The sequence below is a fragment of the Ptychodera flava genome, chromosome 11 (genome assembly GCF_041260155.1).
Source record: "Ptychodera flava strain L36383 chromosome 11, AS_Pfla_20210202, whole genome shotgun sequence".
Lineage (NCBI taxonomy): Eukaryota > Metazoa > Hemichordata > Enteropneusta > Ptychoderidae > Ptychodera > Ptychodera flava.
Genome location: NC_091938.1, coordinates 38,100,761 through 38,127,495, shown reverse-complemented (window position 1 = coordinate 38,127,495; position 26,735 = coordinate 38,100,761). Strand labels below are relative to the sequence as shown.

At 36.9% G+C, this 26,735-nt stretch overlaps 2 protein-coding genes and 1 long non-coding RNA gene across 3 annotated transcripts in view; all 3 read right to left on the bottom strand.

Annotated features, from left to right (window-relative positions):
- LOC139144210 (fibrillin-1-like) overlaps positions 1-26,735 on the bottom strand; it is an 89,095-nt gene that overhangs the window by 23,538 nt on the left and 38,822 nt on the right. Inside the window, exons 17-18 of the mRNA XM_070714861.1 lie at positions 1,933-2,058; positions 1,626-1,748 (exon numbers count right to left, since the gene is read on the bottom strand). Of these exons, the coding sequence (XP_070570962.1) occupies positions 1,626-1,748; positions 1,933-2,058 (249 nt within the window). The remainder of the gene's footprint in view (positions 1-1,625; positions 1,749-1,932; positions 2,059-26,735) is intronic.
- Positions 5,314-9,175, bottom strand: LOC139144216 (uncharacterized). The gene is made up of 3 exons (XR_011554788.1): positions 9,053-9,175; positions 7,574-7,674; positions 5,314-5,406 (listed from the first exon to the last, which is right to left on the bottom strand). It is a non-coding gene; the product is annotated as an uncharacterized lncRNA (long non-coding RNA).
- On the bottom strand, positions 20,135-26,466 carry LOC139144212 (uncharacterized). Its single transcript, XM_070714864.1, has 5 exons — positions 24,488-26,466; positions 24,022-24,183; positions 23,638-23,722; positions 23,370-23,454; positions 20,135-22,837 (listed from the first exon to the last, which is right to left on the bottom strand). The coding sequence occupies exons 1-3, from the start codon at positions 26,436-26,438 to the stop codon at positions 23,670-23,672; spliced, it is 2,166 nt and encodes a 721-aa protein (XP_070570965.1). The 5' UTR covers positions 26,439-26,466; the 3' UTR covers positions 20,135-22,837; positions 23,370-23,454; positions 23,638-23,669.

Sequence of the window (26,735 nt, the reverse complement as noted above, 5' to 3'; positions counted from 1 at the left end):
AATGAAGGTAAAGTACATACATATTACGATCAAAAGTGTTTTTCTTTTTGTTTCGTTTGGTTGTACAAAATATGTCATCATCCTTGTCATTCCCGGCCACTATCTAACAAAATTGTAATTTACGCCCAGCATTGTGAAATATTGGTGACAACTCACTTCTTCATTTCTGAAGGTCTCCCTAAAAAACTGACTGGTACTAATTAGCACACATTTGGACCACACACCTTACAACACTTTTGTATCAACTTAAAAATAGTTCCATCAGCAGAAAATAACACAGGTTGCTGTTACTCACGCCATTAAGAAGAAAGTCGCAGTAGCTATTTCTCGAAAAATGTTAAGTCAAATGGTATTAAAGAAGTTTATTTTCCCGACAGGAATGATTTTGTCTTTATGTTGTTGTTTTTAAATAAAGTTGCAATGGAGCTTCTCACATGCCTTAGGAGCTCGGCAGCGGTAGTGTGACTATATGAGACTGTTGGCTCTGGGACCTTTGTTTTGGCACTGTTTTGTATAAACGAACGTAGCACAATTAGATATTTATCATATTCATCATGTTTTACCAAATTTGGTGCCGTAATTTTAGAGTTATATACCTAATTACAAAGTTAATTTAATATGCAAATGGATTCTTAATTACCTGCACACAAATAAATGCTTTTTTACACCACAGTTAGATATTTGTCGGATCATTATCTGCAGCAGATTTCATCAAATTTGGTGCATTTATTTCGGAGTTATATGACTAATTACAAAATGAGCGATTTATCAACTTGACACAGCCCAAAGCTTTCAAGTACAATTAGATATATATCAGATCAGTATTTGTTGCATATATCATCGAATGTGGGGCAGTAATTTCAGAGTTATGTCACTAATTACAAGAGTTCATTAAATGTGCAAAAGAGCGGATAATTGACATGACACTAACAGTATCATCATAATGTTATGAGGATGTCATCTGTGAAGAGTTTCATGAAATTTTATGCAGAATTTCTTGATATATATCGACACTGTCATTACTGTCTCCATAGGGAAATAATTATAGGAAAAAATGATAGTTCATATCTTCATTATTATGCGAGCAACACTAACCAAAATCTAATCAGTTCTTGCAATTAGCATATGGCACCTGTCTACCAAATCTGACTCGAATCTGTTCAGCCTTTTTTGAGTTATCGTGTAAACAGGCAGACAGACAGACACACACACACCGACGGACAGACGGACAGATAGACAGACAGACATCGCTATGAAATAAGCTCACGTGTGTGAAAACGTGAGCTAAACACGGTGGCGTTAACTCTTGTGATATCCTGCGGTTGTAGCTGACTCAAGATACTTATTAAGACCATATTGTTTATTAATTGGTAAAGTGCAAAGCAGATTTGTTCGAAAAGATAAACAATTATTGAAATAATATCTTGGCAAGGATTTCAGCGATTTGGTTTGAAAGATAGTGACACTGAGCTTTGTGTAACATCATTCAGTTTACATTATTCAATAGAAACTCTAGCAAACGGCATGGTCCAAATTGGTGTAAGGTCTTTTGTTCCATGGTCCAAAGTTCCTCTGTCTCGTATCAAGGAGTAACCATTGCTAAAATTTGTACAGACTCAACTTACCAACACAGGTTTTATTGTCAGACGCCAAGACATAATTCTCTAAACAAGAACAAGTGTAGCCACCAACGGTGTTAGTACAGATGTGGTTGCATCCGTGATTGATATCGATACATTCATCTATATCTGAAAAATGAAAAGAAGGTATATACTAAGGAACTATGTCACGGCATGTATACTGGTACTGTAACTGTTTGTTTCATATAACTGTACAATGCTTATGTTACCTTACCAGACCTTAGAGTATGTGGCCTTAATTTGAAGAGAGAAATAAAGATATGGAAAAACATCCGAAGCATAATACTTTTACCTATGCAACTCTGAGCATCGATGGAATTCACTACATAGCCAACGTAACACTGGCAACGATAAGCCCCCTCAGTGTTGACACAGATATGTTCACATCCTCCATTTCCGAGCTGACACTCGTCAACATCTGATTGGACGAAGTAAGCATTGAGAATGATGTTATTCAATGCACATGCAGGTTATGTTGTCGGGCTTCTATCTGTATCTTTACAAGGACTGCACTAATAATAGTGTAAATGAGCCACAGGTTATGCTTTATACATTATATCATATCTGAACCGAAGAGGTTTTCCAGCGAAATAATTTTACATGTTTTTCCAGCGAAATAAAGTATCATGTTTTTTCCAGCAAAATGAAAAGTAAAGGCTATTCTCGTATGGCGATATATGGTAAGATTCAGTTATCAGCGATTGACAATAAAGTACAGTTAACACGATCATTGGAACTAACTTGGGATAATTAGATTTTCATATTTTGCAAATTTCTCAAAAGTGCTAGGTGCAATATAGCTGAATAATTGAATATTACAAATTACTTGTAAAAAAGTGTGTAATATAAAAGGAAAAGAATATGTTATATTATTTGTAGATTAAATCGACATTACTTCACCATCCAATTATCCCAAATTAGTTCAAATCGTGTTAGCTGCACATTAAATGTCTTCAGACGACCACAAAAACTCATTTTTGAACAGAAAGGAGACTTACATGCACTATGAAACCTTTTGATCTGGTCAATATCTACGTATTCTGTAAATTTCTTTCAACGTTACCTTGTCATGTATGCTAGCATAATATATTATTCCAGATTTTGAAAAATAGCTTATTTACAAAGACGGGAATTCTTGTTTTTCATGGCGAGTCCTTCGCGTATCGCTAAATTTATATGTCAGTGGAAATCGTTGAATTGGTGATAATATCTATATTCTCACCTTGGCATGTTTGCCCATCACTCTGAAGGAGAAAGCCGTCGTCACACGTACAATAGTAACTTCCTAATGTATTATGGCAGCTATGGTTGCATCCATCCATGTTCTTCCAACATTCATTGGTGTCTTTAAGAAATGACAATATGTAGTTTCATAGATACAAAAATTATATCATTAAGGCCAAAATTTGGCTATCCTTTTTTGTTTCACAAATTTTTCATTTGATAAAAGAAATTTAGTATATTTTCTAATGCTTGGGCCTGAGCCCTTTACATGATAGATTTTTATACATTTACCCAGACGGAAATTCCAATCGAAAACACAGAAATCTTCATGTATTTCCTTCATGAAAATGTCTCATCTTTTGCAAGATTTTCGTTCAAAGACAATATTGAGAATGATGTTACTCAGTGCATATGCAAGGTAATCTTTTTGTACTAAAACACAAACTCTTGTACATCCCTGTTGCCCAAGTGATTGTGCCCACATGCATCAAAAGTTCTTTGCATTTCAAGTCAGTTAACATTTTCATTTACATGTATGATATAAATATGATGGCGTGATTTAACTTATCATGTCATCGATTAAGCGTGAAAGAACAGCGTTGCTGTGTTTATTCTTCTAAATGAGAGAGAGAGTGTGTGTGTGAGAGAGACCCGATTTACCTTCACATGACGAATTGTCGACAGCAAGCTGATATCCAGTACGACAGAAACACTCAGAGCCACCGCCATATAGTTTTGACATTCATGCTCGCAACCACCGTTGTCTATTTCACACTCATTGATGTCTAGTAGAAAAAATGAACCGAGTAATTTCTGGTTTCTTGAATATGAACCTTTCTATTGAAATCAATGAGAGCTAACTGCTTAAGTTTTATTTTTTTTTACCAATAATTTAAATTATTTAATGTACAGCCTTTCGTGCATGAGGGTGACTTTGATTCAACAACACTCTTACATGGACAATAATTACACAGCATTGCCACGATTTAACGACTACAATATATATTACTCAAAATCAAAATACTGTTGTAAGATGAGAAAGGGCAGCATTTCATTCTCTCGGGGTTAAAAGCACGCACTCGGTAAATACCTGCATATTATCCAATTCGTTGTCGACTTTGCTCAAGTATGTGTAGACTTTAGAGTATTGAGTGGAGTGATTACAAAACAAACCTTCACATGAAGTTCCATCCCCTTCCAGGTTATATCCATCGTAACACGAACAGTAAAACTTCCAATTGTGTTGTGGCAGTTTGCTGACATCCACCGTTCGTGAAGAGACATTCATTGATACCATCTGAAGTAAATGGTTTTAAACAAACGAGAACAATGGTATTGGAACAAATTTCTTAGTTCATCTGATCCTCAAAACACTTCTGCAGTAAATGTGGGCCAACGAAAATCAGTTTTTTTCAAAAATGTTTTTTATTGTTTTTACTTTAATTGTAGCGTATTTTACGTCCGGTTTTGCATTTGATCGTTGTGTAGTGTGTTATGGGGGACTGAGCTTGTATCGGTGATTGCACCTCCTTTGGTCACCCAATCCTATGTAGACCCTTATTTCACTTGACGTTGGACAAATCTTAATAAATAAATAAAATTAGATTAACAAAATGTAGGGAGGATGCATAAAATTAATCTTACCATGGCAATGGTGTCCATCGAGGGTCAAGGTAAAGCCTGCACCACATGTGCAATAATAACTTCCGTCCGTATTGGCACATGTCTGTCACATCCTCCATTATCATGGTTACATTCATTTACATCTAATTGGGTAAGGAATATATATTCACAGTTCATATTGCATAAGGTTTGAAGACTTACTCTGTAGAGATTAAGTGCTTCGGTCTCGGCTGAAATCCTACAAGGGCAAGGCGTTTGATCTTACTACCGATGAATGAACAGAACAAGCTCAGCGCCTGCAAAGGTGTGTACTAAGAAGGAGATTGCATTTTCGAAATTGCCATGAACATTTCAGTAGAACTCTAACTGGTCAAACAAGGTCAGCTTAGAGATATCTTTGGTTCATAGTACATGTAGCTTTTGTGTGGTCGATAGTGGGGTCGATATCATTTACACAAACCTTAATCCTGAGTGTAGTAAAGAGAAGGAAATACAATAGGCTATTCCGTATCGGCTAAATTTTTCTCGAAATATATAACTCCTCTTCTCCCTCCCATTCCCTCTCCCTTCTAGTCGATTCAGGTTTAGAATTTTACCTTATAATTTTAAGCATGGGTCTAGACTGCAATCGTACATGGATTTTATTCCACCACAGGGAAGGAAAATCTCATCCACAATATTTTCAAACGTTTGTAAAATGTGTAAACAAATCTATAGCTAGATAGGCGTAACGAGGTCAGCATAGGAATATCTTATGGTATGCAACAACTTGGATGTGGTCAATGGATGGGTAGTTTTTTAGAATGTCAATCATATAACTCACCTGTAGAACATGTAGTATCGCTGTAACCAGGAGGACACTCACAAGTATCCGGTGCTACACAAGTACCACCATTTACACATTGTATCTGACATATAGCTGCAAAGTTTGAAGTTGAGATTTAAAGTATAAATTTACGGTAGCGTAAGTGAACAAACTTTTCCAAGTTGGAAATTAAGTAAGATTTCAATAACACCTAGATCGTGAGGATGTTTGCGATGACAGGACGTAGTCTGCACGAAAGATGCTTTTGACGCAAACTTAAATAGTAGGAAATCACACGGTACTAAGTATACAATGATGCACCTGATCATGTATTTTAGAATAATATTAAAATCATTTTATTAATTTACAAGGCATTGCAAGGCAAATCACCTCAGTACATCACAGATATGACTGATATCAAACGTAATTCTGTGTATAATTTAAGAAAAAATATCTGTCAGAATTAATCTGTGCCTCGTTCTTTCAATGAGATGAATAATAGGGCATTTACTATTTGAGGACCATGCAAGCTTTGGAATTCTATTCTCAAACAACGTAAATGTTTGAACAACTTAGAGCAGTTTAAGCTGTATTTTAGCTCACGTGTGTAAACACGTGGGCTAATGTCATAGCGATGTCTGTCTGTCCGTGTGTGTGTGTTAGTGTGTGTGTGTGTTGTCTGTTTGTCTGTCTGTCTGTCTGTCTGTTTACACGATAACTCAAAAACGCCTGGATGGATTCAAGTCAGATTTGTAACACAGGTATCATATGCTACTTGCAAGAACTGATTAGATTTTGGTTAGTGTGGCTTGCATATTAATGAAGTTATGCAATATAGTTTTTTTTTCCGTACAATGGTTTCCCTATGGAGACGGTAATGACAGTGTAGACATATATCAAGAAATACTGCACAAACTTCCATGAAACCTTTCACGATGACAATCTCAGAACATTATGATGATACTGTGAGTGTCATGTCAATTATCTTCTCATTTGCATATTTAATGAACTTTTGTTATTAGTGAGATAATTCTGAAATTCCTGCACCAAACTTGATGATACTTGCAACAAATATTGATCTGATATATATCTAATTGTACTGAGAAGCATTTTGCAGTGTCAAGTTAACAAATAGGTCATTTGCATATTTATAAAGGTTTGTAATTAGTGATATAACTCCAAAATAACTTCACCAAATGTGATGAAATCTGCTGCAGATACTGATCCGACAGATATCTAATTGTGGTGTAGAGCATTTAGTTGTGTGAAGTTAATTAAGGGTTCATTTGCATATTTAATGAACTTTGTAATTAGTGATATTACTCCAAAATTAAAGCGTTAAATTTGATGAAACTTGCTACAGATGTTGATCTGATAAATATCCAATTGTACTGAGAAGCATTGAGCAGTGTCAAGTTAATAATAAACTCATTTGCATATTTCATGAAGTCTTATAATTAGTCATATAAATCCGAAATAACTGCATCAAATGTGATGAAAACTGCTGCACATACTGATACGACAGATATCTAACTGTATTGTAAAGCATTTAGTAGTGTAAAGTTAATTAAGGGTTCATTTGCATATTTAATAAACTTTGTAATTAGGTATATAACTCTGAAATTTCGGCACCAAAATTTTGTGAAACGTGCTACAGATATTGATTTGATAAATATTTAATTGTGCTATGAATCACTGAACAGTGTCAAGTTAATTTAGGATTTATTTGCATATTTAATGAACTTTGTAATTAGTGACATTACTCTAAAATTACAGCATTAAATTAAATAAAAGTGCTACAAATGTTGATCTGATGGATATCTAATTGTCCCATAAAGCATTGAGCAGTGTCAAGTTAATTAACAGCTCATTTGCATATTAGATAAAGTTTTGTAATTAGTGATCAAACTCTGAGAGTACTGTGCGAAGTTGAAAAAAGACCTGCTACATATAGTGATAACATATATCTCATTGTTCTGTGAAGCGCACTACTATTACGAACCTGTTGTAAAACACGTGAGCATATTCAGTTCATATCTGGTTAAAAAATACTACAATCCGCAGGTTTTTACATGTTAATACTTGTTGTGGTTTTTGTAATTGTCTGGAGTTTTTAACTTCATTATTTTACTGAGTTTTTAATACGACTTTTGTAACTTTGGATATTAACTTGTTGTATTTGTACAGCCCTTTTGAATATCGTTGATAGAAAAGGCGCTTTAGAAAATAAATAAATAAATATAAATGTAAATGTAAATGTTGTCAACTGTGCATCACATACGTGTTCGGCAAACATTCGACACCATGTTCGTCCATCCAGGACAACAATCGTATTTGGTGTGTTGGGTGTATGATGTTCTGTACACAGTAGCATATATTGACCTGCAAAAACAAGTATTCAATCAATTGACACAGTTTTTTAAAATTTGGAACTGTCATATAATAGTACAAAATACAGGATGACTTCGCATGTATGAAGTCCATTGATACTTTGTTCCTCTATATTAAGTGGCACTCCCACTCGGTAACATTTTTAAAACACATTTTTAATGCCAACGGTCGATATTTGACGTGGAGATATTGATAAAAACATTTCTTCAAAAAAGTAAAGTTTGAATTCCGGTGGCCCACCTAAATTCAGCTTCCGAACATCGAACGTTCGACATTGGGCCGTTGTCTACTTAGCTATGAAGTACGAGTCTACGCTAACGCTGCTCTACGCCACAGTACCACTCGCGTCGGTGATCGGTCATGCCCCTAGGGGAAAGCCGAGTCTAACTGACTCTGAGAAAAAACGGAAAACAAAGTTTGATTCCACCAGAATTCGAATAGGTGACTAGCACAGTTACGTGCGGTTGATACATAGCGGCCGCCGAGTGGTATGCATAGACGCATACCACGCGCGCGGCGTACTGTGTGGCAGACGACAAAATGTAGTCATCGGAGGCGGCTAATATTTGACACGTAAAAACTGATGTTTATGTGGTATTGGTTAAAAATATAGTACAACTGATTTAGAATAATGAAAACGACAAAAACTAAGGAGAAGTTTTACAAAACTTACCTGAGGTTATGGCATAATGCTGTATATAAAGTCTTTGCAGTGGGAAGTAAATTAATTGCGTCGTTCGAACTTATTGTAGACTCCCTAGAATATCGTCAATCAGCACAACAACAAACCTTCGGGGGATTTCGGTTCAAAATCAGAAACGATCGTAAAACTTCGGGTGTGAAAAATACGCTCTGGAAATGACATGTTTTTATCGATATCTCGCGATCCGCGCGCAGTCGCCACGTCAAATATCGACCGTTGGCATTAAAAAATATGTTTTAAAAATGTTACCAAGTGGGAGTGCCTCTTTAATAAGTATCGTCATATTTATTGTCATACTGAAACCAAATGTCATACAGTTGTCACTAATTATGCATCGATTTTAGTTTCGTACTCCCTCTGTCTCTCACTCTCTCTCTCAAGTTCGAGATGTCGCAAATGTTGCAAGTTTAAATTGTTTTGTGATATTCATCTCAAAACCAATCTACGAAATAAAGTTTTCTGTGTGACGAGGGTTAAATAAATATATCACTGAAATATGGAGCTACAACAGCATATAAGATCATTGCAATATCTTTCAAGTTGGCCAGAGAAGAAGGCTGATATTAAGTTCAACTTTCCATCAAAAAATGACCGATTATGACAAAAAAGTACAACTATAGTGCCCGTTTCACAACCATTTTGACCATTCTGTTCGTCATAACGAACCTGTATTTGGTACAGCGCCACCAACCAAACATTTTGCATTTGACTTTGTATCGCTCAGATGTTGTTCTAAGTATTGCCCTTTGTGTAGTTCGGAGTACTGTACGGGAACACACGTGTGTTATCGGGTCCCTGTAACAAAAAGAAGATTACAAATTCCATGAGTGAGCAGCATTGTCCATCAAACAGAGTTACTTTTTACATCATAGAATCTGATGTTAGCTCCTGTTCATATTAAATCTCTTGGCATGAATTTATCAATTAACTCTTCACAGAACTAGAACAAAGTAGATTCAAAATTGACAGTTCGTAATGAACAAAAAGGGAAGTGGCAAATAAAAGAACACATATAGACTGTGTAAACTTCTAGGAATCGATGTCAGATCTGATATTGACAACAACCGGTATTGTGAGAATATCTATGTTGGCATTCTAGACCTTCATTTACAACGACGGTGAAATGTTACAACAGACGAAGCGATACTCACGATTGTAAAAAATTGAACTTGAATATCAAGATTGTGGCCACTATTGTGAAGCACAGATATAATGACATCATGGTGACGACAAGATGCCCGAATCGGTGTTTCCAGAAATTCTTACAGGAAATATACTTCAGGAAAAAAGAAGATAATATCATACAATATGTACATTCTGGGTACTGTGATCAATAACTTTATGATTAAGTGCAGTGAATAACTGAAGTTAAGTTAAAGTAAACGTACCGTATTTGTCAAAGTGCTGTTTTTCCAACTCAAAGAAACTGTCAAGAAAGTTTAAAGTGTAAACGCAACGCGAGCATAACATATTTCTCCCTGCCCGGATATTTTCCCACCGCGGTGGAAATTATGAACAGTATTTCAAACAAATTTTATTTGTATTTACACTTGCAGTTGTAGCAAAGTGCAAATAAAATCGCTCAAAAGCGTGTACAGGCATGCGCAGATTAGTTGAGTTGTTGTTATATTCTCTACTTTCGTTTTGTAATCCAAGTGCTACCTGTCTTATGTGGTCCGACATACAAAAACACGCCCACGCCGTTGCCCCTTACATGTAAGTTAGTGGACTCTCTATTTGATGTCTTTTCATTTTTCCTGCTGTTCGTTTCACGACCTTTGGCTTTTTACTGTCTAGCTGATGATTTTTAGTGTGCAACTTCGATTATCATGATCATGACTCCAGGGACTTTGATGAACTGCATGAATAGTGATATGGATGTCATCAGCTGGTATTTAAAGCAATTGCACATGCCTAAGTAGAGACGTTGAGCTGAAGTATAATACTATGTGGATGGCAAAATACAAACAGATTTAATTAGTCTGTAATCGGGCGAGTAGTAAGCCCCGAGTGCTCCACACCAAGACAATTTAGGACTGCATTTGGCAGGTTGCCAACAGTGAACAATAAAACATGTTTGGCAGCTGTAGGTCATGAATTGCCTGTACATGTCACATTCTCACCTACGGAATAAAAACGAGCATGCGTACTCTAACATAGCTTGACATCCTAATGTTCAGCAATGCTACTCACTGTTTGGTCGAGCCTAAAGTAGGTATGGTCCATTTAGTAATTAATACGAGTCGGTTCTCCTTGGTTGCAGCCCGCTGCTCAAATATATACATTCAAGATGAAATTTTCCGCATGGTTTGTTTATTGAAATTGGAATGTGAAAACAGACGATCAAGGTCAATATGCAAGACAAACATACAGTATCAGACTGTGAAACCCTTAAAGGTAGGGGAATCGATCCAAGGTATCGAGTTTGTTCTAGTCTGTAATAGGTTATGAAGGTGTCATAGCCTTTTGTTTTCCATTGAAATTGTAATCTAGTAAGTAAATTCTCTTGGCAAGTCAATCTGACGCCTGAACCATGCCTTTGCCCCTGAGATCTGTTTACCAGGTTTGTCAAAGGTCGTTTACAAAAACTGCACTAAAATGTTCAGACAAGCAATTAATACGAGACACCCTTTGAGTCATTCGAAGAGACAAGCATTTTCTCAAAACAACCTCATAATTATATCACACAATGAATAGGCTTTTATTCACAGGTAAGTCCAAGGTGCAGGTTTCACTTCTCCTCAGACTTCTCGTTACCCTTTCATAACAAAGTCCCTATAGATGTATTTATTACGAAATTTTCTGTTACTTCAAAAGTCTTCATTCACAAATTTTGCTGGAAACCATTTATTAAAGTCCGGTGTCAAAGTACCCTTTATTTGTTTGAGAGATCTCTAAAAGGCTCACGTTGTCAGTTACACGTGGTGTGATGTTCAAATTGTTGGTTATGCTACCTGAGTGACACTGTATAGAAAATGACTTCCACTTTGGTAACATTTGTATTTCTACACTTCTTCTTTTCTTTTCCAAGAAAGGGTTTAGAAAGTTGTTTTACATTATATTCTACTTGCTTTAATTTTTGCTTTCACCTGTCATATTGATTACAAACAATTATTTGCCAACAAGCAATTAAATAAAATTGCCTTGCATTAGATGTCTATAAACATTATTGATTTTGATGATTACACCCACATTTGTGAGTTCACAGACCATTTCACAATGTCTTTAAAGAGGCACTCCCACTTGGTAACATTTTTAAAACACATATTTTTAATGCCAATGGTCGATATTTGACGTGGCGACTCCGCGCGGATCGCGAGATATCGATAAAAACATGTCATTTCCCGAGCGTATTTTTCACATCCCGAAGTTTTACGACCGTTTCTGGTTATGACCCGAAATCCCCCGAAAGTGTGTTGTTGTGCTGATTGACGATATTCTAAGGAGTCCAAAAACGTTCGAATGACGCAATTAATTTACCTCCTACTGCGATGACTTTATATACATCATTATCAATGCCCTTACCTCTGGTAATTCTTTTTTAAAACTTCTCCTTAGTTTTTGTCGTTTTCATTATTCTCAATCAGTTGTATTAATTTTTTAAACAATACCACATAGATATCAGTTTTTACGTGTAAAATATTAGTTGCCTCTGATGACTACATTTTGTCGTCTGCCACACAGTTACGCGTGGTTCGATACATAGTGGCCGCCGCGTGGTATGCGCGCATACCACGCGGCGGCCACTATGCATACTATGTATCAACCGCACCTATCTGTACTAGTCACCTATGCGAATTCTGGTGGAATCAGCAAAGTAACTTTGTTTTTCGGGGTTTTTTTGCCGAGTCAGTAGGCTCGGCTTTCTCTCCCACGGGACATGACCGCTCACCGACGCGGGTGGTACTGCTGTGGCTTACAGCAGCGTAAGCGTAGACTCGTACTCCATAGCTTAGTTAACAACGTGCGCAGTCGCCATGTCAAATATCGACTGTTGGCATTAAAACATGTGTTTTAAAAATGTTACCAAGTGGGAGTGCCTCTTTAAAGGAAAGAGCTTGGCAAACAAAGTCTCCTTCGTATTTTGTCTCAAATATTTCTCTGATTGTATATCCCTTCTAATTTATATAATCACAGCCGTAGACTTTTAGATAAATTACATCTTACACCGTTGTTATGCAGCGATTATTCTAACTCTCTGCACAAACCATACTTGTTTGTGAGAAAAACATGTGTCTTTTTTGAAGTTACTGTTGAACATATATTCGCAAATGTCGTCAGAGATTGTAACAATTTTAACATCATGACATATTATTGGCTTAAAATAATCATGAAAATTTGATCACCATATTCCTAATTTACTTGTACCTAATACTTTTGACTATATTGCTTTCACTTTCGATTCTTCCTTTAGACGTCTACTTGAGAATAGACAACGATCGCATTTAGTTCGGCCCTTAATTTTCCACCGACCACTTGAATTCTTCAAAACAGAGTTCCTTTAATGATACTTTCTCTGAGTCAATGTCATGATATATATATATATATATATATCAGGTGTTTTAAATTTCCATATTTTCCCCGTAATGTATAAAACAGGTCGAACTCCACTAGTTGAGGGCACCTTCTAATTATATGATTAATTCCTTTTTTATTTTTCTTCTCAGGCCTGAAGTTTATATTTGGCGAAAATGATCATGATAACAACAAGTGATTTCCACATGACTGACAAAGTAGTGCAAACACGCGTTTCTTCCGTCCTTACCTTTCACGCTGGAAGAATCATTGACTACTGGCTCCTCCACTCAACTGAACCTGATAAAGGCGTCGATGACGTAACAGTGGAATTGGAAGGAACTTTACAGCTTGGCGAGAACGTTCTTCACTCGGGTTCAACTATGACTCTCCGTTTTTCCACCTGTAGGAGTTCCAACGAAAGAACTCTGGTGAGCTCAGGTGTCCGATCACGGGACGCGGTGGATTATGTGACTAAAGCAATAATACAAAGGCACCTGAACATATATTGCGACAAAACTGGGGGCGTCCATATTGTTCTTATTACTTTGAGTAACACTGCAGTGACGCGGTGATGTGTATGAGTGTACAAAAGCCGCACGATTGCGGCCGGTACTTCCCCTTCTAATTTTGCAATGTCTTCATCGTATAAAGTGCGACCATAACACAGTCGTAGTATTGCAACTTTTCACTTCAATTGGAGTCGGTTGGCACGTTGTAATTTCAAGTTACCTTGAAAATCTCCACTGAACGTTAAAATATCGCTACTTATATGACAGCAAAAGCTGTAAAGGTAATATACTTTTATTTATCAGATAAACAGAGATGAAAAAATGAAAGATGGACATATCGATAGTCATACTGCAAAATAGTAATTTATAGATATGTATTAAGGGTTGCTATGGCAGCAGCCGTACTCTTTGACTATGAAATTGAGAGGGCGAATCATGTAATTAAATATCTGAATCATATGTGTACTAGCCATTATCACAGACGCTCTTGTTGTATCATTACATATGAATAAGACCGAAACTTCATACCAGCCACCTATCGGTGTAACTTAAAGAATTGAAGAAGTATCTATATTCAGTGGATCGAATAGAAGTAACTAACATTACCGTGGAATCTGAGGGCGCTCTTTAAAACTTAAATCGTGCGCAAAGTCACTGGGGACGATATTCGGACTAAAAGACTTTTTAAATATTATTTTGCCTACACGTTGTTAGGGCCATTTCGAAGCTTATGGAGTAAAGAAATATAAGTTTCCACCAGCTTAGTTTTGTGAAACTAGGGAATTTATTTTTCCTATAGAAATAACACGGCAATGGCGGGCATTTTGAATTTGAAATAAATGTAATGCAATTATTGGGTGATTTGCTTCTCTAGTACCAAATTTGCACGGTGATCCCTAATTTTTATCTTGGATTTGAAAGAGAACGGTGGAAAGTTTGCCTAATAATAGTTTGAGCAAATGCGGTGGTTTCAATCAGGTTCGAACTCACAACGTACGGCACCCAGTCATCTAGCGGAGAAGCCACAGACAAACCGCTCGGCCAAATCCCCAATCTCAAAAAGGTTGGTTGAATAACCGAGCTCAGTTGTCACAATTTTTCTGACTGCGAGTTTGTAAAGTACTCACGCTCATACGCTTACTATCACATATCGCACACAAACTTTTATCGAAGCGAAGCAATGAATACATCGCTTAAACTTGACGAAAGAAGACGGACTACCTCAATTGCAAATCTGCACGTCGTGTAAGTATGTTCTACACACCCAGACCTAGAATGTTCGTAATGACCTCCGTCTGAGATCGCTCACTGGTTAACCTGAAGATCTGAATGCCAATCAAGTCTTATGACAGGGATGCATGTTACGGTGCTGTAAATTCAACTAAAGTTATTATGATTTCAGAATTAGAGCAATACAAGTGCACAGCATTTTCATCGTTTTAAAGTGCACATTGTCATGTGGCGGAGTCGAGCGTTAATGGGTCGTAGGTATACTGTTCGTGGTGGTTGTTGCTATCCCGGTTGCTCGTACGAGGGACTGGTAATAGCGTACATGCATGCGAGTGGGTACACCATTATTGGATAGTTTAATCACGATTCTTCTACATGGTTGCAATGTCAAGAAAGGTTGGCTGTCTACGTGGACGTGGTCCATCACAGTCAAACAGACTGGGTTTCGCTGAAGTCTGAACGTCAAAACAAGGAAAACTTCAATTCAGCAGCATTGACAATCAAACGACACAAAGTTCAAAGTCAGCAAAACTGAACGAGACAAAAAGAATACTCAGAGGGTAAAAAGTTCGTTACATCTATGTCCACTTCAAGACACAGTGTTTTTTCACGTGTTCACACACGTGAGCAAATGTCCTTGTAAAGCCTGTCTATCTGTCTATTGGCGTAAGATCTCAAGAACTGCTTATCGTATTAGAATCAAATCTAGGACATAGGTTCTGTTCAAGGATGCAAGATCTGATTAGTTTTTGGTAGGTGTGGCTTGCATATTGCATATTCATTTGCATAGTTAATAATTTTAGGAAAAAAACAGACAAAAAGTCAGAACGGCTGAACAGAATTGGATTAGATGATGATGACACATGGATTAATCAGCCATGAAAGTCATAAAGGGGTGACATGAAAGTTAATTGCTCATTTGTTCATTTGCATACTTGATATACTAGACTAATTAGGGATCACATCTGAACTGACTTGATCAAAATTGGTGATACATGAGGGTTACATAAATCGTCATTGACCTGATCAAAGTTGACGAAACTTGCTATGTTCTTTAAAGGTACTATGATACAACATTATTTGAAGTCATAAAGCATTTTTACATCAGCAATTTCCTTATTTCCATATGGAATGAACTTTCCTAATTAGGGATATATTTCATGACTAACAAGACCAACGTTGACGAAACTTGCTAAGTACATGATAGTAGGTCAAAACAATATTGAAAGGTATTAGCATTTTCACTTCGGCTAGTCAACTATTTGTATAATGAATGAATTTTCCCTTCAAGGATATATATATATATATATATATATATATATATATATATATATATATATATATATATATATATATATATATATATATATATATGGCTAGTCAACTATTTGTATAATGAATGAATTTTCCCTACAAGGATATATATATATATATATATATATATATATATATATATATATATATATATATATATATATATATATATATATATATATATATATATATCTTCTATTTTTTGATTTCAGTCATAATGACTTCCACAGCCGATGCATTGAAGGGGAGACTGTTAGAAAAAATAAAGATACATGGTTAGAACACAGAGATAAGTTATACAAACTTTAACAAATGCTGAGGAAGCAATGTTTTGAAATATTTTTAAACCCGTCTAAACTTACAAAAAAGAAAAAAGGAGATATTCATCTTAGTAGTTTAAAAGCAAATTGTATCGGCATTTAAATTTGCTAAAAAGGGAATCACGAGCACAATTGACTCTACCGAATGGTATACGAAATAAAGGAGTATGCCTTTGTACCTTGGTACATGAAGATCAAAAACGGCAGTTAAAGCAGTGACATTAAATTTTGCATTTGTGCATGATGTATAAAAGCATATTATCAAAATTGTCCTATATTTTTGAATTTACTTCTAGTGAAGAGTACATTGATTTCTGTTGAGTTCAGCTACATGTAATCATTTCTCTTTGAACTGTTATTAGGCATTAATCATCCAGTTACATATTTTCATGTCCGAAGAGCATGCACATCAAATATTTGGTATTTGGTGAGGGGGGGGGGGGGGCATGAGTCTTATACAATTTCAATTTTCGAAAGACAAAGTTTACAGAATAACTCATGAACAGTCGAAATAAACAGTGAAGAATAGGAGATGACCCTTGTAATCAAGGTGATTCAAAATTAGCATAAAAGTGAAACTATTCAGAGAACGGGAATTTCCCTTCCGAGAAACGTAAACATCAGAACTTTGTGGCGATAACGCAGACCTTTACTACGCACTAACGACGACATTAAGATGAGGCCAGCTTCAGTGTTTCCTGACAAAATTCGACCGTGAGTTAGTGGTAACCATCGAATTGAACGACCGTATACATTGAAAGCATGCTCAATACAGGTCCCCTGGCAAAATGATCCAAAGTATGATTTGAACTAGAAGTGCTCCAGTTTTGCACTCATTGTTCACAAAAAGTAATTCTTCTCAATTTTTGTATTCAGCTAGAGACGATTTTTACATGCTATCCTGCAGCAATGTAAATAAGATTCCAATTCTTTTTGAGCCTCAAATAAAGCAATTAGTTATTTAAAAAAAACGATTTTTAACAGAATATTGTGAGAGAGAGAGGTAGCATAATGATCTTCAGTTTCTCACTTAGGTTTGATAATCGTGTTGGTTTGCAAATCGGTAGTTTGAAACCTTACGATTCGGTACACAATTTCAAGTGTAGTCATCACTACTGTGGTTTAGTGGAGAACGAGGTCAAAATAACAAACAAACAAACAAACAAACAAACAGAACAATCCGACAGCATTACACCATAAAATGCTACGGAAATGTGTTTTAAGACACAAGCAGGGATACGTGACCATATTAGTCCGACTTTCATCGAAGCAAAGGTACCAGTGTTATGTGCATTTTTGATGAATTTTACCATCACAGATTTTGACAGTGAAACGTTCTTTATCAGGTATCGTATTATGTAAAATAGTTTTTGGCGATAACGATAGATTAGGTAAAGTAGCGAACTTTTCGAAACATAAACTTACACTATTGCTTAAATTTTTGAAGTCGCTCTTATTCAAGATCAACAATAAATACGGGTACTCCCCCGCAAACTGTAGGTTTAGAGAAGAAAATTATCGAAAATTTTTCCAATATTTTTCACTTAAAATTGTTGCTATACATGTACGGTTAAGTTTTTGCGATGTACTCCTAAAAGACGGCGAAAACTCCCTTTAATGAGAGTCCCTCTGCAATGCCATATGAGTGACTGTGATTCACTATAAAAGCTTACAAATATATATTAAGTACATAACATAGGATGCTGCCTATATGTCCGTCCCTACGGGTGGGTAGGTGTTGTGTTGTATCGATTTGCTAATAAAGGTTTATTCTACCAACCTTTGGTGCTTTGGTGTAAACTTAGCACTGCCCGTGACAAGCTTCCGTAAACGTCTTATCAGCATGCTGCATCTATTATCAAAAGAGGTCGATCGCCTAATGCGTCAAAGTAAGCAAGGGTAAATTACTAACCTGTGGACGCTGTCACTAGATTATCACCGGATTAACTTTGACAAAGTCAACAACAACGCGCCAGCAAGGTATAACAGAAGATACCTCGCTGGCGCGTTGTTGTTGTTGACTTTGTCAAAGTTAATCCGGTGATAATCTAGTGACGCCGTCCACAGATAAGTAATTTATCCTTGCTTACTTTGGCGTATTAGGCAATCAAAAGCATCAGATTATAGACGAAGCACAGTGACAAAATTTCGCGTAAGCTTTCGACTTGATTCAGGTTGGTGAATTTCTAAAATAATCTTAGACTTTTGTAATAGTTTCTTTTGTGTCTGTCCTATTTCACACAAACTTATTTGGACTTTGACAGTCTAGGCTAGGTTTTCCTAACGATTGATTGAACGCGTTGTCTTTGAGTTTGCGCAGTAGTGCGTTAGTGTCTGCCGGATTCACCGACTTGGACTACTTGCTCAGTACCGGCAGCTAGACAGACTGTGTACACAGTGACGAAAGGCAAACACTGAATGATTGACAACCCTCCCCGGTTATTCTGGCGTCCACTTCTACATCGAGTACGTTACACGCTTAGCAAATGTGGTATGAAGTTCGCACATTGACCGTGTTTTAAAACTGATCGATTGACCATCGCAAATCATGCGAGATTGCAAGAGATTAGTTGTCGGAAGTTATAGTCAGGGAAATTAGAATCCAAGAAGTTGAACGAAAAAGGACTGATCAGACAGACTGAAAGCTGTGTATGCTACATCAGCGACCAGATAGTTGATATGACTTGCGTAGTGGAAGGCTGGTTCGATTACGTTTTCGCTGACGAACAGAGGCCATGCTGACTGTGGTGGGACTGATCGCACTCGACGTTTTATCAAGAACGTCATGTGAGTTTTATGCACATATCTTTGGCGATCGAGACGTAACTCCTCCCAATATGCAAAATACGATGATGTCATCTTAGGAACAATAGATCAGTAAATACAAACGTCATCTCATCAATAATTTATAGCAATGCAGATTGTGCAAAAAAGCCAAGTCTGTGATTCCAGGAGAAACTCTCTGTATAGCCTTCACCACACTCACGTGAAAACAGAACACAAATCATCTCGTTCATCCCACTCAAACATTCACAAATCACAGACGTGAACCAAGTCTACGTAAGCTTGTCAAAATACAAATACGTGACACGGCGAAGGAGAAAAGGAAATTGTTAGTGTTACGAACCAGTGCTAACATAAAACCAAGACACCAAAGGTTTGCAGTATTCTTTATTGGCAATACATACCACAGCCAAACGTATTAAAATAAAATAAACAATGGGAAGAAGAACCCCGTACCCCTGTCCTGAGCCCAAGACACACCTATCCCCAACCCTTCCCTGGGGACGGACATTTTGTGCAATCTCCTATGTATATTACAAGCAGCAGACTTAAACGTACTAATTGTGATTTCTTTGAGTCAGAATAACTCCCTCTAGATGCCTAAATCGTTACTTTTGTGCCATATATTATTTATAAGAATATATATACGAAATGCCGTTCAGTAGATCTTTCAACTTTCGTTGAAAACGAAAAACTTTGAAAGACGCCCAAGTTAAAATATATAAACGTCAATTGATAATTTATAATAACCGACAACGTATTGTCATGACCTTGGTATCTTTATACTTCTCGGTTAACATCGGTTTACATTCTCTGATTATCATTAAAATACCGTCAATGTAGAATAATTAAATGACTATGAGTCATCGATTCTACGCATCACAAAAAATTGTGTCGATAGAATACGATGCGTAATGTCTATACAGTATAGACTACGTAAAACAGTAAGAGCCGAAGTTTGTACCTAGAAGGAGTTTTTGTTTCGTCAATAACGTTATCTATTGGCCTATTGTCCAGCTATGTCATTCAAAGGATAGCTGGCACCATACATGTTCCGCAAAATTTCAAAACACCTGAGATTTTTAAACAAAAAACTTTTATTTCGAGAAATGTTGAAGAAAATTCAGCCTCAGAGCATCCCCAAATTACACAAAATCCAGGAGAGGAGAAAATTTCAAAATATAGTTACATCGATTTCAACGTTACATAGAGCAAATAGACTGTTGTTCATTGTTGTTGCATGTACCAGCTTACCATCACTAAATGTTTCTATGATGAGATCACGCAAAATCATTTTTATATACATTACCCTGAATATCCATATATGTTACACGAGTATAATTGCAAAGTCGACAAAAGATCAATATAAGGCTCTGCATATTACAAACAAATGGGAAAGATGTCCGATGACTGTTTTGAAAGCCATCATTAAATCCAAAATCATGACGTCAAAATAAAACTACATATACATTAAACGCCACAAAATGAGAGACTGCTTTCATTAATTTTTTGCGAAAGCGGCAAAGGACGTGACATCATGACCAAAATTATTTTTATTTAGACGACTAAATGTTGAACATTGATACGCATGTAATTTCCATTACTTGCATGTCATTGTTGACCATTAATAGCAAAAGGTCAAGCAGAGTATGAACAAGGTGGAGAAATAACGTCGTTCGTCGATTTATAATTGTCTTAAAATACCCTTCCTCCAAATGAATTGTGTCACTTGTGGCACACAGTGAGATCAAAAGGCTGACAAGGCAATTTAAATATATTTGTGACTCTTTACCGTATTTCAAATTTACCACGATCAAGTACAGGTAACATACACTAGCTTGTTAATACAGTAAGCCTTTAACAATGTTTCAAAAAGTCATTTCCGTGTAAAATCCTCCCCAATTACCAATCTCACACCAATGATCAACGTTTCCATCCATTTTTGGTTTGATGTAAAAATAGCATAAAAGATGTTTCATATGTCATACTCAAATTTGAGTTACAAAAGAGCTTAAGAAGTTTGCAAGAACGATATAAAATATATAAGCTATTCAATGACGTTTGCAATAAGATATGCATTTTTTCACTGAGGGGCGAGTTGGGAAACAATAAAATCCATTGACATAATGTAATACAGATATCACAGTAATTTCAAGAATATAATTACAGATTCCGAAATCAAAGGCCTACAACAACATATTTTTCTGAGGTTTTGAAAACAAAATATTCTCCCTCTGGCAAAACAGCCACGCTCTTTCGGTTTTGGTTTCCCTTTGTGCAATTAAAATAGGTTCAAAGTACGATCTCTTTGCCTAATATAACATTTATATTATTCAATTCAAAATAGATTCAAAATACAATCTATCTGTGTAGTATAACGTTAATATTATTGGTTTCAAAATAAATTCAAAACAATCTATCTGTGTAGTATAATGTTAACATTATTCGGTTTAAAAAAGTTCAAAATACAACTTAATTGCGTTGTATATTGTAAATGATATTAGAGGTAATATACAAACTGTGTAAAAAATTTTATTCTCTCACAACCTGCACGTTGTCATGAACGTCGATAAAGGGTAGTTACTATGTACTCTAATGTGATAAAGAAAAACTGTGTTTTAATTACAGTGGAGAATAGACTTCCCGAAAACGATTTAGTGACCCCCCTCCAAATGAAAACCCGAGAAGATAACAATCTTAGCGACGGGAATGGTTATAAAAATGTGTTAGGTAGTCGCAGAAATTTACAATATATCAAATGTTAGCGTATTACATGATTTTTGTCCAAGTGTTGTACATTTTTATTGTCGTCCCCCTGGGAAAAGAGGGCGTTCTCCATATTACGTCTCTTCCAGTAGCAGCGTGTGGTTTTATTTGGTCATCATCACGCAAGGAGAAAAAACTAAAATTGTCAATAATACGTTTTTGACGGTCAATGTGAAAAATATATATTTGAATGTTTCTCCTGTCGAAAAAGTTTCATAAAGATTAATAAAAATATACGTAACTCTTTGAATGTTGAGTGACGATATAGGAGGACGTCATCGCTGACGATTGTTATGAAGTAAAGTATTTTTCCAGTTAGTACTGATTCGTCATCTGATTCATCTAAAGTATATTGATCAACTCAGTGTTATGGTTTGTGTTTTGTGTACACAGCTGTACATAAAATTGTACATTCAAGGACACATTCAAAACAACAAGTCAACACTTCACGTCAAACATCACAACAGAAACTACAAGTCATTTGAGACCTGAAGAGCTTGGCAATCGGCAATTAACAATTCAAATAGTGAAAGGCGTTTGCCTTTATTTTAGATAGCTCCAGGGGACTTATTTCCGCATACAAGTATGATTCATTCTAATCATGACAGAAATGAAATGGCGAGAAATGAAATGGCAAGACGTTTAGTTCGAGAAATGGAAAGTCATCGTACGTGTACTTTGTTAGCGATCATTTTCTGTGTCACTATCAAACAAAAGTGCCCTTATTGCAAGTTGTCCAAAACCTACAATTGTGCAGGAGTTTGCTCAATCCATCGTGACATACAGATTTTCATTTGTTCTGTCGTCTCTCTGCGTGTCTGTTTGTCCACACTGCTGTTGTTGTTCAGATGCAGTCGTATAGATTGGGTTTCCAAATGCATAGGTGTTCATCTGAGACAGACACTCCGCGTTCCTATCGTTTGGTACACTCGTCATTATCATCATATCTTCTTTCGTCTTTTCAGTGGGAGTAGAAATGCGTCTTTTCCACAGCCAGTATATCATCACACCTAGGATGAATCAAATCAAATTCCCGCAGTTGACTTTCGTCATACACTGATGATGCTTGGTAATTCACAAGACTGTAGATACATGTTTGACATTCGCGTTTTCCCTGCAATTTTGTATTTATAGTTTCAACAGTCTTTCTAGAAGATATATTATCACGGACTTTTTTACTAAAACAGAAAATACGATCCTGTAAACATACTGAAACCTGCGAAAAACAAACCTATGGACATGTTGAATATCAACATGGTTTGTATATGCCAATGAAGTATTATTTACGCGCTTCCAATCACAATCGTCCACCTCAATCTATCATTAGTAATCTATTTCTATGTCAGTACTTTAGCACACACATGTGCCATGTATCATATGACCATTTTGACGTCATACATTGAGTAAATAAGTAACTGTTCTGTGATTCCTATCAATGAGAAGGAGATATTTATTAAATGAAACTTTCCTTCGTACAGTCTCACACGGATCATAATCTTTTGTAGATGTCTATAAACGTCGTAGCTAGTTTTATGCACTTACCTGCGACAACAGCCAGAGCGAACAGAATGCTTACAGCTATGGCTGCATAGTGCCCACCACTGAGGGACGATGACTGTTCTGATATCTAGATAGAGTAAAGTCGATTAAAAGATGATTATTCGTTTAACTTGACGAGATCCTCATTCATGATTCTCTATGCTGTATTTTTATTTGGCCCTACCATACAATAATGCTTCTTTGTGATCACAACTGCAGTACCAAATGCTACCCTTACAATTTTGTGTTTAACATTTAATTCCATACTCACCAGTGAATCGTTAAGTGGAGTTTTGTCTGATGTCACAACTGTTGCTGCCCCTGCATTAATGTAGTTGGAACGGGCTCATCAATACCTGTAACAATTAAATAATTATGAATGTTAATGATCCACAACAGACGGTCAACCAAGCAGTCTTGTGTGTCCCTTAACTTGAACATCACGCTTGCTAAAGCTAAGACGGTATCAAGATGGGAGGCGAAACAGTATTCAAGCTATTCATGACACACACTGCAACCACTAAATGAGTATACGTTTAAAATCGTCATAGAATGAGACAAGAAGTGGTCAAGTTTTGAAAGGATGGTAAAAAAGGAACGCCAATATTTTTTTTAACAGAAACTCATGGCATGGCAATTTATACAGTGCACGTACAAGATTTTGCTTCTTTTGTGCCGGTAGTCTCAGTGGTTAAACCAGGTCCACACGATTCACAGTGGTCGTTCCCTACGCTTGGCTGGTACGATCCAACTGGGCATCTCAAGCACGAATTTGACATATGAGTGGACGAACGGTAGTATCCTGGCTTACACTCGGCTGAGAGAGAGAGAGAGAGAGAGAGAGAGAGAGAGAGAGAGAGAGAGAGAGAGAGAGAGAGAGAGAGAGAGAGAGACCCATAATTATTTACCTTTCAATTATTGTCACTTTACAATTTACGTCAGTTAGCAATTTTATAAACAAATTTTGAGATCTCATATGTAACTCAACTCCTCTCTTTCTTATATTATTTACGCATGTTTTGCTCTCGTGAAAGTATTAAAACGCAAATATTTTATCATGCGTTAAGTTATCGTGGATATGTTTCGACCACACAGAAGGGCAGGTTTTACATGTAACTTACCACATAGAAAGTCGAATTCGTCACTAATTCCTTGGCCTCTAGGACAAGTTGCCTGTGGTCCCTTGGTCCATAGTGTTCCACTTTTCATGTTAATCAAGAAGGCACCTATTTGAAATAAAACTATCTCATCCAAAGCGGCAATTTCAAGCCTTTCTTGCAGTAGGTCAACTTCTTCCTTCGATTGACTGTGCAGCATTTCAGTTTCATTTCTGAACTGCATGCCAGTGGTATAATCAGTATAGTTCATTCCATAAACCTTGATCTTGACGACCCCATGAAGTTGATCCGTTGTGATGGAGTATTCCACCTTACTTATTTGAACTCGTTGCGGAGGTACCATAAGCAGTTGACTGAGTCTCTCTTGTAGCTTCTCTCGCAGCCTTCTCTCAGTAATTTCCTCATTTTCGTCATCAGTTTTTACCATTCCGTCAGGAAGTTCATCGTCAAATATTGACTGGTAGAAGCCAAATATCGCTTCAATCACAGGCACGCCAATTGATACTCGCCGGACTGTTAGCTTAGCTTCCTGTGAAGTAAAGTTTCCTACAATGTTGCTGGCAGTGCACGAGTATTTACCAGCACTTGTTACCTGTGGTTTACTCAGAATCAATGCCCTTGTTCCATTTGCGAGGATTTCCTTAATGGTGCTAGTGTCAGGGGTGAAATGCCACACCACCATTGGTTCTGGGTTACCACTTACATTACATATAAACTTAAAATTAGGTTCCATGCCTTGAAGAATGATGCTTTCCGATGGATGCACGGTGGCAACAGGATGTTCAAATACATCAACAAATGCTTCATCAGACAGAATAGTACTTATGTGATTCTTTGCGGCACACTGATAGCGCCCTCTATCATCTCTATTAACATCGTCAATTGTCAGGTCATTGATATCAAGATTGGGTAAAATATTGCCATCTTTATACCAGTAATACCTTGGTTCGGGATCCCCACTTGCATTGCAATGTAAAGTCAAAGTTTGTCCGGGCAGGACACTTTGATTCAATGGGTGTTGCCAGATCTCTGGGGGAGACGCACAGAAAACTTTCAATTCAACTGTTTCCTCCAAGGCAGATTTTACAGTTTGTGAAACTTCTACTGCATCATCAAGTCTGAGTGTGTTGTTCATCAAAAGCGAATTAAAATGGTCTTCAGCGCTTGTGAGAAGAGACCTCATCGATTCAGCTTCTGGCAACTCAACAGCTCCATACATGTCAGCTAGTTCATGGAAAGTATATGCTACACAGTCTTCGAAAGATGCACATTGATCATTCTCGAATGTTTCTCGTGTAACATTTTCCACAGCAGACTTCCAAGGCCCAAGAATTTGGTATTGGGAAGACATTGTCATCCCCGCCATACCTGTATCTTTTAGCATTTCTAATGCCTTCATCGATTCATTTATCACAGGGTTCTCCAACATGTTCATGTCTCTCAGATGGGACATGATTTCTTCTTCAGTCATATTGGAATTAAGCGTGGCCTCCGTCATATTGTAACCGAAGGATGCTGTTGTCATATTCAAATCAGACATAGTCATCGACGCACCCGACATATCGCCTAACATTTCATCCGTCTCTGTGAGAGTCAATGATGCATTGCCTCTGTCATATTCTGATAACATAGAAACTTCATGGAGAACATCGACAGCTTCGATCAGAAATCCTATGAGCTCTGTAAAACGAGAACACTTCTTGGCAAACATGGCTAATCTGAGTTTGTTTTCATCAGTCCCCGACACATGTGGCATGTCGTTATCTCTCATAAATTCAGATTCAGCGGTTGTCACATCAGTGGCAACGGAATCATGTGAACCGAAATTATCTAGTGACCGTCGCCGCCTATGTGGTAGTAGCAGCTCACCCAGTAGTTTCACAATTCGTACTGCTGCATTCCAGATGCTTTCAAGTAGGTTTTTGAAATCAATTACAACCTCTACCTCTTGCATACCCTGTCTGAAAAGGTCTACCTCTATTTTAACTTTAAACACAAAGACATCTGCTGTTGAAGCTGTTATTTCAAAACTGGCTCTCTTTAAGTCTACAATCGCACCTAACCAAACTCGATGATGAAATTGAAAACCTCGACACCAACTTCGACAGCTTCCTTGACGACTTCAATGGCTGCTTTTGCCCCTTCGAGAAGGAAATGGGCTGCACTGACAGAAGCTTTGAGAACATCTAATCCTGCTTTGGCTACATCAAGAACTATTCGTGACTCGTCTACAACTATTTCTGCAACCTGC

What these genes read in the sequence shown, in the direction of transcription:
- LOC139144212 (XM_070714864.1), bottom strand. Translation starts at nt 26,438, where the DNA reads ATGCAAGAGGTAGAGGTTGTAATTGATTTCAAAAACCTACTTGAAAGC. An exon ending in CGAATTCGACTTTCTATGTG is followed by an intron (nt 24,184 to 24,487) that starts GTAAGTTACATG and finishes TCTCTCTCTCAG; the next exon opens with CCGAGTGTAAGCCAGGATAC. An exon ending in CACAAAAGAAGCAAAATCTT is followed by an intron (nt 23,723 to 24,021) that starts GTACGTGCACTG and finishes TAATTGTTACAG; the next exon opens with GTATTGATGAGCCCGTTCCA.